We start from the raw sequence: 14,221 nt of genomic DNA, 5'->3' as shown, positions 1-14,221 counted from the left end.
GAAATTGTAGGGTTTGCATGTGTTACTCATCATACAAGGACACTATTAGACAGCATTACAAAGAGGATGCTAAATTTGGTTTGTACCGTCAGCCACCAACCTGATGAAATACAGCAGCCAAGTCTTACAGCAGAAAAGCTGGCGGCAGGAGGAGAGGAAAATGCCTCTGCCGCCTCCTCCTCACCATGCAACCAGGTTCGCTGAAATCATTTGTACAGCGTGTTCATCATCATGACAGACGTTTTGGGCAGAAATTTAAAATGATAAATGGCTGTTTATTCCTTGTGCTAAGAACAGGCAGAGCTATGAAATTGGAAGATAACGCCAAAGGGTTATTAAACCCCATGAATCATGGCACATCATCATTACATAGCCTTCTCCCACCCCCACCCCAATGAAACACACTTAATTAAATGTACATCATTCCTAAGCCAATCAACTGCATTACTATGAGGGAAGTCTGTTGTCTGCATACCTCTGAAGTTGACGGACTAATTACTACTTAGGATTCTGGAATAAAGGCCCCAGGGCCTATCCCAGCAATCCACCCCATAGTATTAGCAGTCTGACAGGAAAGATGCTTGATCTTCTATAGCTTTGACATTGTCCCGCTTTTCCCTACAAGTTACTGCCTGGATCTATTGTTAGGCAAGACATGGGCACCATGAACTTAATGGCGAGCTGAAGAGACTAATTTGTAGACAGCTTCCTGGCAGCTGCAGCCTTATGTACATGCTGACACTGTCTGAACAGCTCTGAGGTTTGCTTGTCTCACACACAATGGGATGGGACAGCAAAGTCCTGCATTCCCCCCACCCTCCATACTCTAGTTGTTTTAGCCACATCATTTCCACTCTTACTACTCTATGAGAACAGACTCATCGCACCACAGCAAATACCTGACAAACATATATTCTACCTGATAACCCTCCGTATCACAACTAAAGTAAAGACGCACTCTCCTCTCCTTCAAGTTACATGGGAGCTTGTTCAATGGTGTTAATCCATAGGTGCACCTGTATACACTGTGCAAATGGAGTTGGAGATTACTCATGTATGCTACAGGCCATAATATTGCATAAAGTGTAGCTTAAAACAGAAGCAGCAGTAACCACTTTGGGCAACAAAACTCCATCCACTCTGCATGATCTAATTATGGCAGAGAGTAGAACAGGTAAGGCTACAGCAAGCTTAACTGTAGTCAGCACAGTAAATTTAACAGCTCTCTCTCTCTCTCTCTGGCTGCAGTAGAAACGGTGCCTTTACAAAGTCCCATTCAAAATGCTAGAAGTATTTTATTTTGCTTACCTGATGGCAAGTAATAAGCAAAGCAGTCCACACGAAGAAACCTGAGATGGCCTGGGCAGCTGTAGTCATTAGGAATATTGGTTGCTCCACAGCAGTGGGAGTGCCAACCTCAGACATCCAGGATAAGTTGGGGGCTGCAGCAGGAGTGCTGGCTGGGGAGCCCAGCTCAGGCACAGACATGACTCCAGTCACTACGATCATCATGTCCTCAGAGTTGTGGGTCCTTCAGATCTAAAGAGGAATTATAGAGAGAGAGAGACAGAAAAGTTTCAAAATAGCAGAAACAACCTATCATAGTCAGAACACCTCACAGGTATCCCAGAGTTTTGCTAAACATTTCTGACAAGTGTAAAGGCCTTCGGTAGCAAAGGTAAACAGGAATAATTTGGGAGAAATCGCTCATGTTCCTATGGTATCAAACACAGCTACTCTTTAGTCACTGAACAGTCAGAAAGAAGGTCAGACATGTGAAAAGCAGTTCTAAATTTAAATTGCAGAGAATTCTGGAACACTGCCTAAAATAATCGTGCATTTTTGATACTCTATTAACACATTCAATTTTATTCCTTTCTTAAGTGGTTATACAAAGAGTTGCAATAAGTTTTTTCAAAAACATGGGGCACAACATTTTAAGGTGACTGTTTGGGGACTGCAGGAAGAAGCTGGCTGTTTGTGCATCTAGTGATCTCTTCTCTCAAGTCACCCCATGCAGCAAAAACTTCATACAGAACAGAAGATAGTAAAAAGCACCAATACTTGATAGAAATGTATTAGCTTTACATGGTATATGTGTGCCCAACCAATATATAGATGTGCTAGCCTGGTACTAACTTAAAACCTCCCGTCTGACTCTGATTGTTCTGACAGAATCAGAAGTAAAACTGAGCAGAAAAAAATCCAAACATTTATGGATTAAATGTTCATTATCATTAGCTACGCTCATTATACAAATTCAAAAACTGACAAAGTGTCAGCAGTGAAGAAGATCAAGTAGTCTGGAAATGAGATCATAAGCAAGTACTCTTGTCTCTAAGAAATGGGGGGATGAACTGAAAAGCCAATAGGTAAATTATCTAAGTTGTTAAACTGAAATTATGAAGCACAACTATGCATGAATTACAAAAGTGATACACACAGCAGGAAAATTTTTGGAGAACCAAGTATTTCTATATGAAGTCTTTTCATTTATCACAACCAGACCAGTAGACTATAAAAAGAATCAACATGTGATTTTGTTTTCCTCTGGCCTTACAAAAAAAGAGCAAATAAGGTAAGCACGTGGAGAGTCCCCTTTCAACATAGATCTTTTGATTGTTCTAGCTGGGCCAGCCGCTATTCTAGTTACATAACAATTCCTACTTCAGTTTGTTTTAATACATCATTCTCATTGCTGAAATATCCACCCAGTCTGAATATATGATAAAAATACCCAATGGTAAAAATACTTTACATTCTGCAGGGAACACAAAGCTATTTTGAAAAGAATGGAGACTGACAAACCCCCATAGTGCACAAAGAACAAGGAGATAGTATATAGACCAGTGGTTCCCAAATAGGGGTCCGCGGAACACATCCAGGGGGTCCGCGGCCCCAATCCTTGCCTCCCCCCTTAAATTTTTGTCATTTTTGCACAGGTAATATCACAAATCTTATGGTCTGTTTTAGCACCGTGTGATTTTTCAATATATTGGCCAAAATCAGTTTTGAAATTCCACTGTGATAACGATTTTGACCTGGCAATATGCAGCAATATGTTGCTTCATTCAGGGCAGCTGATTTCAAGGCACCGCCAATATGCTGCTGATCTGAGCTGCCTTCCCTCAGGAGGGAAAACAGGACAGCAGATTGCAAGGTGCTGCCTTCCCCTCACACTGATGGAAAACAGGGCAGCTGATGGCCCTCACTTCAAGGCACTGTGGCACTACCTTCCACTGGCACTAAGGCGAAGCAGCTTTTCTCAGTCAGCAGGAAAGCAACAGCAGCCACAGTGGATGTGCATCTTTGCTGGCTCGATGGCTTGATGCACACCCCCATCTCCATCCCCTCCCACTCAAACCATGCAGTGGAGGTGATTCTGCTTCCTCTCCTCCCTGCACCCATCCAATCTCCGTGGCTGCTTCTTCCTTCATCTGCAGGCACCCTACCCACCCGACCTCTGTTGCTCCTCCTTCCCTCATCCCCACGCCTGATCTCCAATTTCAGACGTTGTGATATATCGGAATATCGTGGTGTTTAGCTGCTGATATAGCACGATGTTGAAAACCAGATATTGCTCAGCCCTAGTGTGTTTTTTAATATACCTAAAATCCTTTGCTTATTAGGGGCTACTCCACATTTTGCTCAAAAAATTGCTCTGCAGAGGTAACTACCATAGAGTTATCAAAATTTTCAAAAGTAGGGGGCCTGTGGCTTGGCTTTTGAAAAATAGGGGCCCTCAGTAATTAGCTAATTGGGAACCACTGGTATAGACCATTGTTACCACACTTGGTGCCCTCCAGATGTTGTTGGACTCCCAACTCCCATAAACCTCAGCCATATGGCCAATGGTTAGGGATTATTGCAGTCGAAAGCAAACTCAAAAGGTCTGCATTTGCATGAGAAGTGGGGTTTCAGGGGAGATCTATGGAAATGTTAAATATAATATGAAGACTGCACTTGGAAAGAGAAAAAAACCCAGATGTGCTTGAAGCGAAGGAAGGAAGGAAGGAAGGAAGGAAGGAAGGAAGGAAGGAAGGAAGGAAGGAAAAGGAAAGAAAGAAAGAAAGAAAGAAAGAAAGAAAGAAAGAAAGAAAGAAAGAAAGAAAGAAAGAAAGAAAGAGGAAAGGAAAGGAAAGGAAAGGAAAGGAAAGGAAAGGAAAGGAAGGAAGGAAGGAAGGAAGGAAGGAAGGAAGGAAGGAAGGAAGAAAGGAAGAAAGGAAGAAAGGAAGAAAGGAAGAAAGGAAGAAAGGAAGAAAGGAAGAAAGGAAGAAAGAAAGAAAGAAAGAAAGAAAGAAAGAAAGACTGAAAAGAGGAAACTGAAAACAGGGTGGAGTTTGAGACGCCTTTGCTGCTGAGTCTGGAGGAAATTGGTTTCCGTCTGACAACATTCTACACACCACAGGGCACAAGTAAGAGGTTTTTGCTAAGCTTATGAAATACACATGTAGGAAGGATTTACCACAGATGTATGCCTAGCCAATTAAGTTTGAATGAAAAGGTGAAAGAAATTATCAGGTATCTGTGAGGCTGAGGAGAGAGGAATATCCAATCCTATTACAATGTAAAAAGAGATATTTTAAATCACAGCAATGCTACAATAAACGAGGATAGTTTAAAAAACAACAACACACCAACCCTAGTCTACACAAACACTCCCCTTTATGATCAATTCATATGACTGCTAGATATAAATACCAAAGCAGGGAATTTGTCTGCAATTTATAACAGACGCTTTATTAAAAACCTTCTTATAATAGAGCCTTTCTATCAAGAAGCCCAAAAGAATGAACTGGACTTTCCATTCTTAGTGCTAAAGTGGTAGTTAAAGGATGCAATCCTATGCCTACTTAGTAAAGGTAAAGGGACCCCTGATCATTAGGTCCAGTCGTTACCGACTCTGGGGTTGAGGCGCTCATCTCGCTTTACTGGCCAGGGAGCCGGCGTACAGCTTCCGGGTCATGTGGCCAGCATGACTAAGGCTTCTGGCGAACCAGAGCAGCGCACAGAAACACCCTTTACCTTCCCATCGGAGTGGTATCTATTTATCTACTTGCACTTCGTGCTTTTGAACTGCTAGGTTGGTAGGAGCAGGGACCGAGCAATAGAAGCTCACCCCGTCGCGGGATTCGAACCGTCAACCTTCTGATAGGCAAGCCCTAGGCTCTGTGGTTTAACCCACAGCGCCACCCGCATCCCATGCCTACTAACTTGGCAGTCCTGATTTTTTCAAATAGGATTGCTTACTTGGCAGTAATCCTATTTCAAAAAATCAAGACTTTTGAAACATGGATAGGAAACAGCTGAAGTGACACAGCTCTGAAGTCAAACCTTTCTTCTGAAAAGTTCTGGAGGACTCAAAAGCATGTTCACTATTTTATGCTGTTTAGGTTGTCCTAATAAAATCCTTGCTTTAATGTGATTTTGAAACTTAGCTTGATTATTAGGCAAACCACTATCTTTCAGTTTCAACTCTGTTTGCAATATGGATATGATAACATTTGCAAGGATTGTGGCAAAGATTACTGAGATAGAGAGTTCTCAGTGCTTCATATACAGTAATGTGTTGTTATTATTATTTAAACAGATTACAGAACCTATAAATCTACATACCCTCTTCTAAGTGCAAGCCAAGATTTTAGAAGAAAGCAAAACAAACCCAACGGTGCCATCAGAAAATAATATTCAGGCAATGGTCCAGGGCCCGACTCAAGAGAATGAGCGGGAACACCTCCAAACATAGCATGGCTGGCTTAACACATTTTTAAATAAACAAAAGATTACACATGAAAACCAGAGTGTAAAATTACCTAACTGCACCAGTGGACAAATCACTCCCCCTCGCCCCCGCCAGGCCCAGCTCTCCCCTAAGAAATGTAAGGGGAAATGCATTTTCAAATGGTAGGTGTCTAGACAGGCAAAATGCAAAGAAACAACACATGAAACATACACTGCCCCCTAGTGCATGCAACCAGTGAAGAATGCATCTGACTAATAAAGCAGTCAAGCACATCATTCATCCCCAAAAATTTTAGAATGTGTGGTATGTTTTCAAATAATATTTTCCTCCCCTTGCTTTGAATTATTTTTTTAAAAAGCACACGCTTTCATTCCACCAGAGATATACCAACAATCTCTACATAGCAACAGGTCAATTTTTAAGTAAACTGCTTTGAGTTTTGTGTGTGTGTTTACAATCAAGCAGTATATAAATTTTATGAAATCAATAAACAGGTCACCATATATTTCAGGTTTGTGACCTATCCGAGGATGAGGGTCTACCTCTTCAAGGAATTGTCGCTCTCCTAACATAAGAGTGGGGAACTGTTTCCAGCCAGCAGGCCGCATCTCTGTGCACCTCTGCAGGTCACAGTGATGTCAGGTGTTTCATTTTTGCCTGCATGGTTTGAAATTAAACTGTGTGGGCAACAGAATGTGTGTGCAGCAATCAGCTGATTGTAGATACTTGGGAAGTACTGAGCAAAAGCCAGTGTTTAGGAAACACTGTGCAAGGGGCTTTCCAAGCACCTCCATCCAGAATTTGTCAAAGCTCTGCCTTTACCTGCACTTCAACTGACACCATATATGGCATCAGGTTTTGGGCAGGTGGGTGAGGCTTGGCCAAAATGGGCCTCACAGTCCAAATGGGAAGGTCTAGTGGGCCTAATTAGCCTCACAAACTAGAGGTCTAAAGGTTGTTGTTGTGGCTAGGGATGCCTTTTTTATTCAATACACTGCTATTACTCACCATTCTGAAACTGTTGACATCATTAATTCATGCATATCTAAACGGACTGGAGTAACTTAATATTCTTTGCAAGTATTGAAAACTGGCGCAGGGGGCATTCTGGCGCAGGGGGAATTCTGGAGGCAATTCAAGGTGCTGGTTCTCACTTTCTGAGCAGTGCTCTCTGTAGACAGAGAGGGCACTAAGCAAATCACTTTTGAAGACCAAGGTCAGAATGAAAAAGAATCATGGCACAATTTACAATTTTAAAAGAGTCTTAATATAACTGTGTTAATAATAATAATGATAATAATAATAATAGCAGCTTTATATTCATCTGCCAGTCCATACCAGGGTCATTACAGGGTCATTTACCTTTTTTAAGAAGAAGAAGAAGAAGAAGAAGAAGAAGAAGAAGAAGAAGAAGAAGAAGAAGAAGAAGAAGAAGAAGAAGAAGACGACAACACAAAAAGCAGTAGTTGCACAAGCCCCCTGCTGCTAGTGTCACCTCTTCCTCAACTTTGGTACAGTGCCAAAATGCTAAAATGCCTTGCTGAAGTGCCTTAGGCGAAGCTCTCCTTTAGTACAGTGCTGAAGCTTTGATTCTATGATTCCAGGTTGCTTTCTATAATTCTATGTCGATCATGTCCTGACTTAAGATGGGTATGAAAAGCAACATCATCACTGCATCTTTCTTTATTCTGAGAAGCGGGGGAGAAGGAAAGTCAAACATATAAAGTAATATACAGGAGCTTCATGTTTAAGTTGGGACTAATGATAGGTCCTGCATCTGACACAATGTTGTAGAATGATATACTGCCTCAAGGGCTGTTGTGTCATATGTCATGACATCATGGCACATGGAACAGAAGTCCAATAACCAAGCAGATGGCAAGGCTGTACTTACTCTGGTTTCTGAGCAAAAGAATGCTCGGTATAATGAGCTGCTGTGTCAATGTGAAGGGAATCCAACTTTACCTTAAAATTCTGTTAATTTACTGTATACCTTAAGTTTTGCGTTCCTTGGTGGTTAATGTGTTACTGCCTCTTTAGGTAAAAACAAAGTGAAGTCTTGGGAAAGAGAGAGGAGTAAGGTCCCCGAACTAGAACATCAGCAGGTACTCTTTACCTGCCTCATATATTTTGGGATCTCATTCCATGCCAGTTTACTTTTGCTTCTGGTACGCATATAAGAATTTTGTTCACCCACACTGAAGAAGGCTGCTTATTAGTGATATAATTAAGCTATCAGTACAACAAAGCATCGTCCAAACACAGCTTTTGTAGTCTTACTGTGGGGGACTGAATAGCCCAAATCCTCATGAGATTTTTGCCTATTCATCATTTTTTATCCAAACAGCTGGCTGTATGCTCAGTGAAACAAAAGAGAGAAAACGCCACTCAAGCTGTCTTTCTTTTTATCAAAACAAAAAGTTCTCCGTAAATGGTAAAAACAAATGACTATGAATAACTTTTTTTAGTAAATGATAAGTTCTAAACAGTTACAACATTTTAATTAAATATATATTGAAAAGTTCTGTAAAATTTAGATCGGAGTCAACATTTATTTCCAGATTTTAAGTTTCTCGGTTTATTCTAGAATGTGAAAGTGCAACTGTCCTTACCTTACTTTCACAGAAAACAGCCCCTTCTTCCCATCCCTGTAGCTGCACCTTTAGTCTATTCCTTCCTTTGCCTTGTTCTTAAATATTGTCCTATACCAGGTCAACCAATTCACTTGCAAACACCCATCATCCACCCTAAATCAGATGTGCAGATCAACAATGAAACCCTTTTACTATGAACAACTATCTTTCTCCAAGAGAGTTTTTCTGCTCTATTAATTTCTTCAGTTTCCTTCTCCATCTTTTGTGTGTGTGTATGCGTGTGTGTGGACTGACCCACATTATAATAGGTCAGCATACCACAGCGAGACTCTTTTTTTGGAATGAGACAGGAAACAAGAGGAAAGGGAGGAGGCTGTTTCCAGCATACCACTCTTCCTTTGAAAAATAGGATCAAACACTGCAGTTCTAGGATGGGTCACCTTCCCAGAATTGGTACCAGAATTAGTCTATGCACACTATGTGCCTCATACCCATGATCTCACTGCTGCTTGCCATGCAGCTCTTCAGGGAAAGGGAGGCACATATCACCCTGAAGTAGCATTTCTTGAACGTTGAAGTTTTGAAAAGAGAGAGGTGAGAGCTGAGTTTAAAAGGGATTTATTTGAAATAACAATAGAAAGTTGCAAGAGAAAAATTATTTTCATACACTAATGTACTAGGAAAGTAGATAAAGCTTCACTTGTATCCTATTCATTCAGAATATTGCCCATTTTGTTTCTGAGACAACCCACCAGAAAGCCATCTAATGCATCTGTGACTGAGCTAAGATTTGAACCAGTGACTTCACCAGCTTTCAACTACATAGGTGCACAGGGATTGCTCTGTTAGCTGTGGCAGCAAACACGGAACCCTTTAACATATTAATGGGAGGTGGGGAATCACACATCAATGATATGCCATTCAATCACATTTTTAGTTATGAACACGCATCTCACTGTTTAACTGGCGCACAGAGGCAGGAGAGTGGCTCTCTAGTTCTCCAACAGGTAGAGATACATTAATTCTTTCCTACCTCTCTGCAAAGATACACCCCCCTCCAAAAGTACTTGCAACTGAAAGAGCAACATTTTATTTTTTTTACTCCTTCCTCTGTTGTCAAGCTTTTGTCTATTTTTAGACCTTAAGCCCTTTGAGACCAGGATCTATCCTTTCTATTATGCATATGTAGATGGTCTAGTATAAATAGTATGCAAAAAACAACAACAATCTGAATAGTGCTTGTCTCACTAGGGCTATCACACCTTTTAGGTATATGAGGACTTATGTATGTGTGCTCCTGAGGTTCAGTTTAAAAATGAACAATCCAATGATCTTTAAGTATCTACAACTTCAATATACCAATAAACAGTTCACAAGCATAGATATCTCTAAGAACCTGACAATAAATATTTAATATAAAGTTACCAGACACAAAAAGGCTACACAAGATAAGGGAGTTGATCAGCATTGGTCAGTTAGAGATAAATCATGTCTGTAATAAAACATTAAATGTCTGTCTCAAAGGGATCACACAATGGCTTACATTGTCTTTTAAAAGCCTGTAGGCTTATGCTCCAGTGTGGATGGGTGGTAACAACATTAGTCCTAGTTTGACCAATGAGCACTGTTCGTAGATAAGGCAGATGCAGCAAAAACTGGAGAAGCCATGGAAACAACTCACTTGCAAGAGAGAGAACATATGGAACTGCTGCATGATACAGCAGCTTAGGGCATTCCACATACACCTTATGGTGCAAAAGCATAAGCCATTTCCGCATCTCATGTGCAGTAGCTTTCACTAATATGACAACCATTCCTGAACAGTTTGCTATACTGTACCACAAGGTTAAAGGGGTGCTCATTCCAGTTGCAGTTCTTACATTTTAAAGAGCATACTGTGCAGCAGGTGAAATGTGTTCGCTAATTCTCCCCTCCCCTCTTTGCTTCCTGTAAATTGCATCCCTCTGGGGTTGTTAAAATGATCACCACGCCGCATTACAGACTCAAGTGTTCATGTGCTACTCCCTGGACACAAGGTGATCTGTGCCTTCCCAGTCACGGTTTGCACTGAAAAACAAAGCCAACGCTCTATGAACACTCTGCAGTGAATGCTCATGCAAAAAATAATAATGAGTAAATGGAGGAGAGGAGCACATCCTCTGAGTTGAGCCAGATCACAAGTACTAGCAGTCAAGAATCACACATTAAAACAGACTACTCTTGACAAAGTGACTTCCTGTCGCTGGAAGGATCCCTCTCCCTCCCCAATTTGTAACTCATACTGGAAATGCTTTCCTAGATATTATTTTCAATATCATATTTTAAGAGCTATTGTAGCTAAAAGCTTTATGTATTCCATTTTACTACCGTGACTGCTTATAGATCAGTTTCTTTAAAGACACCCAAGGGGTTTTGGCAGGATTAATTATCTTGGCAGGAATCTACTCTTCTATTACCAAGCTACAGCTCAAGGAGTGCTGAAAAGATGATGTGGTCCTATAGCGACAGAGGAGGAAAAACAACATATGTAGGCATGGATGGGTCAGGGAAAATCAAGGCCCTGCCTTCACATCTTAGGCTCTATATAATAACTCATTATTGTCCTTCAAACCTTTTCCTCAACATCCTGTGTGATAATAGGCAGCAATTTCAAGGAGTTACTGCAACTGAGAATTAAGGTTTGCTCCTAGGATTTAGGTATCAGACGATTTATAACTAAATAATACATTGAATGGATTAATTTCCATTCAATTCCATTCCATTCAATTCTCACAGAGAAATTACTCTTCAAATAACTGAAGATGCTCAACTACATTAAGCATGAAAATGTTACACACTGCATGTAAAAATTATAGAACAATATATGTTTAGTACATTTCACCTATTCGGTCTACAGGGAGGCTACAAATCTTAGTCTTCCTTCGTGTGCTTTGTATACTAGAGAACTCCACAGTAATGATACCATGTTTTTAATACTACAGAACTACAAAACATCCCATAGCTACAGAACTACAAAACATCCCATTTCAAGATGGAATTGCCAACCCCATCATTTGAAGATACAAAATAATTATTTCTGCCCTCTCATAAAAAAAGCTATGAACCTTGTGCAAAATACATACTGTACTACCAATTCACACAACTTTTAGAATTTGGTCATAATTACACATGGAGTCATTATCTATAACTGGTGCATACTTTATTTAAGAAGGTAGATTCTTACACATAGCAAAGAAGGAATCCTTTCCTGGATGCCAAGAATTACAGGAAAATATAGTCATGCATATGTGTTTGTACAATTCACAACTGATAACACCAGATGTATGTTTAGCCAAAGTAGCAGATTTCAAAAGTGAAGTGTTACCTGGCTCTTGGAGTTAATTTCTTATTGGAAAAAATAATGCATATCAGTCTTTTAGAGTGTGATGTAAATTATAATTAAACATAGATGACTGTTTGTAATTGCCTACTACTACTATCTGCACATAAATTTCAGCAATAAGAAATGCTGAAAGAGAAGCAAAAAGGAAAGTGATTTAATAGTGAACACAAGTTGATGGAACATAAGGTGAAATTTATCTAATAAGTATCTAATAATTTGTGTTATACAAAGACGTCCAACCACACAAATAGCTTAGGGCCTCAAACCTGCTTTGTAAACTCATAAAACCTTTGGCCAATATCATCTAGTTTTAATGCTTATAGTAAATGCTAGATTTTAACTGATATGCTACTGTCAGGCACACTTTAGCACTACACTCCTCCTCCTAAAGCTCACACCATATTACAGCACTGTAACTAGTGCCACATTCAGCATCAAAGCACCGTAAGGCCACTCAATATGACAGGCACCACACGCAAACTAAGCTCAAACTATGCTATGTGTTTCTGCTATTCAGCAAAGCATTACTGTGTTCCCTATAGTTCTTCCCATTTTCAGTGCCAGATGTAGCAGGATGAGTTGGGTTTCTACAGCACACTTGCCACGTTCAACATCTTAGCACCATCACTAGGACACTGGCCGGCATCAAATGTGCCACATCTCCCACAACTGCATGCACTTACCCATTTCTGGACAATGCTCAACGCCCACATTCATCCTCACCCAACAAGGCTGTGTTATTTAAGCACCCTGTGGCACGATGGCGGCACCTAGGACTACCGCTATGTTATGCGCTCGAGTCACCTTGCCTACATCCAAGTAGAAAAAAGATGGTCTGTAAACTTATGTACAGTGGTACGTCGGGTTACATACACTTCAGGTTACATATGCTTCAGGTTACATATGCTTCAGGTTACATATGCTTCAGGTTACAGACTCCGCTAACCCAGAAATATTACCTCGGGTTAAGAACTTTGCTTCAGGATGAGAAGAGAAATCGTGCGGTGGCAGAAGTGGGAGGCCCCATTAGCTAAAGTGGTGCTTCAGGTTAAGAACAGTTTCAGGTTAAGAACAGACCTCCAGAACGAATTAAGTACTTAACCCAAGGTACCACTGTAAATTACAGAAACAAAACACCCCCACCATCAGACTCTGCACCCCACCCACTGGCTAAGGCCCAAGGACCTGATGTCATATATGGTGGCAAACAGGACGGCGTGGCAGATGCCACCCCTTGGAAGCCACATCCCAGGGGGCCACCATCTCTAGGCCATGCCACCAGGACCCAAGAGACGCTGCGCGCAGCTTTTGAAGACACTGAGGTGCCGCCTGGCCTGCGGGAAGGGGCGAGGGCCGTTCCCCTTAACGCACCACACGCCTTCACGCCCCTTTCTCTCTTCGAGGGCCACCCTTGCCAGGCGACACCCCAAGTGCCCCGTGGCTCCCTTCGCCGCGCCACTTGTGCCCTGAGGCGCCGTTCCCGGCAGTAGCCGCCCTCTCCTCTCACCGACTGGCGCTGGCGGGGTTGTCGTGCTCCCGGTGCCGTTTCTTCCTCCTCCTCCGGCGGCAGGGGCAGTCCCGTCACTCGGGGGACCGGGCTGGACGAGAGGCCCTCAGGTGCACCATGGCCAGGCCGGGGGTTCCGTGGCCGCGCAGCCGCTCCGTCGCGAACACCTGGCGTGGCGGGGCCGCTTCTCAGCCCCGGACTCGGGCTTATTGCTGCTGCGGCCCCAAACAGAGGGAGGCGGGGGGGGGGGCAGAGAGCAGCTGAAGGGAGAGATTGGGCAGACGAAGAGTTCCGCGCAGGCGCGAAGCTCGCAGGCTAGCTGGCTGCCCCTCTCTCTCCAGCGCGCGCTCCTGCCAGAGAGGCAGGAGGAGGAGGAGCCGCGAGGCGGTGACGTAACCAGTGGCCTCAGGGACAGTGACGTCCCCGTCCCCCCGCCTTCCACAGACAGATTCTAAGCTCCGCCCGAACAGCAGCGACGGCGGCCGCTTAAAGAGACAGAATCGCTTTTCTTTCCTTCCGCCGTTCCAGCGCCGGACTTGCTGGTTCTGACCATTTGCACAATGGCAGCTGCTCTTTTTCTAGATCAGGGGGCCTCCCTGATGATGCTGGCAAGTACCATCAGTTCCCGGGAGGGGGGGGGTTAGCTGGCATCGACAAGCATTACACGTGTGCGTGTGAATGGGCGGAATGATTTGGATTTAGGAATTCCGAGCCATAGGCAGTTAACTGGGTGACTTGTAGCCCTCCAGATGTCGCTGGACTACAACTCCCATCATCCCTGCATTGGCCATGTTGGCTGGGGCTGATGGGAGTCGAAGAGCATCTGGAAGGCCAAAAGTTCCCCATCCCCGATCCGTGGTCAAATTTTTATTTATCATGAAGACGAAGACTATGCATGGACAAATTTGTTTGGAACGTATTTGTCGAAACCATAGTGATATATGGATTATTAACATATACTTGAGGGAAGCAATAAATTTATGCATCAGCATATA

General features: G+C 42.5%; 1 protein-coding gene across 2 annotated transcripts in view; it reads right to left on the bottom strand.

Moving 5' to 3' along the window:
* The window catches only part of TMEM184B (transmembrane protein 184B), a 32,252-nt gene extending 18,693 nt beyond the window's left edge, over positions 1-13,559 (bottom strand). The window contains exons 1-2 of one of the 2 annotated variants that reach the window (XM_081928378.1): positions 13,227-13,559; positions 1,309-1,539 (exon numbers count right to left, since the gene is read on the bottom strand). In XM_081928378.1, the coding sequence (XP_081784504.1) occupies positions 1,309-1,512 (204 nt within the window). In that variant the 5' untranslated portion in view covers positions 1,513-1,539; positions 13,227-13,559. The remainder of the gene's footprint in view (positions 1-1,308; positions 1,540-13,226) is intronic. The other variant, XM_081928379.1, reaches the window with a different exon arrangement.
* Positions 13,560-14,221: the final 662 nt, after the last annotated feature.

Source organism: Podarcis melisellensis (assembly GCF_964234715.1).
Source record: "Podarcis melisellensis genome assembly, chromosome: 10".
In the NCBI taxonomy this organism is placed as follows: Eukaryota; Metazoa; Chordata; class Lepidosauria; order Squamata; family Lacertidae; genus Podarcis; species Podarcis melisellensis.
Note: the sequence above shows the minus strand (reverse complement) of the source record. Positions and strands in the feature narration are given on the sequence as shown.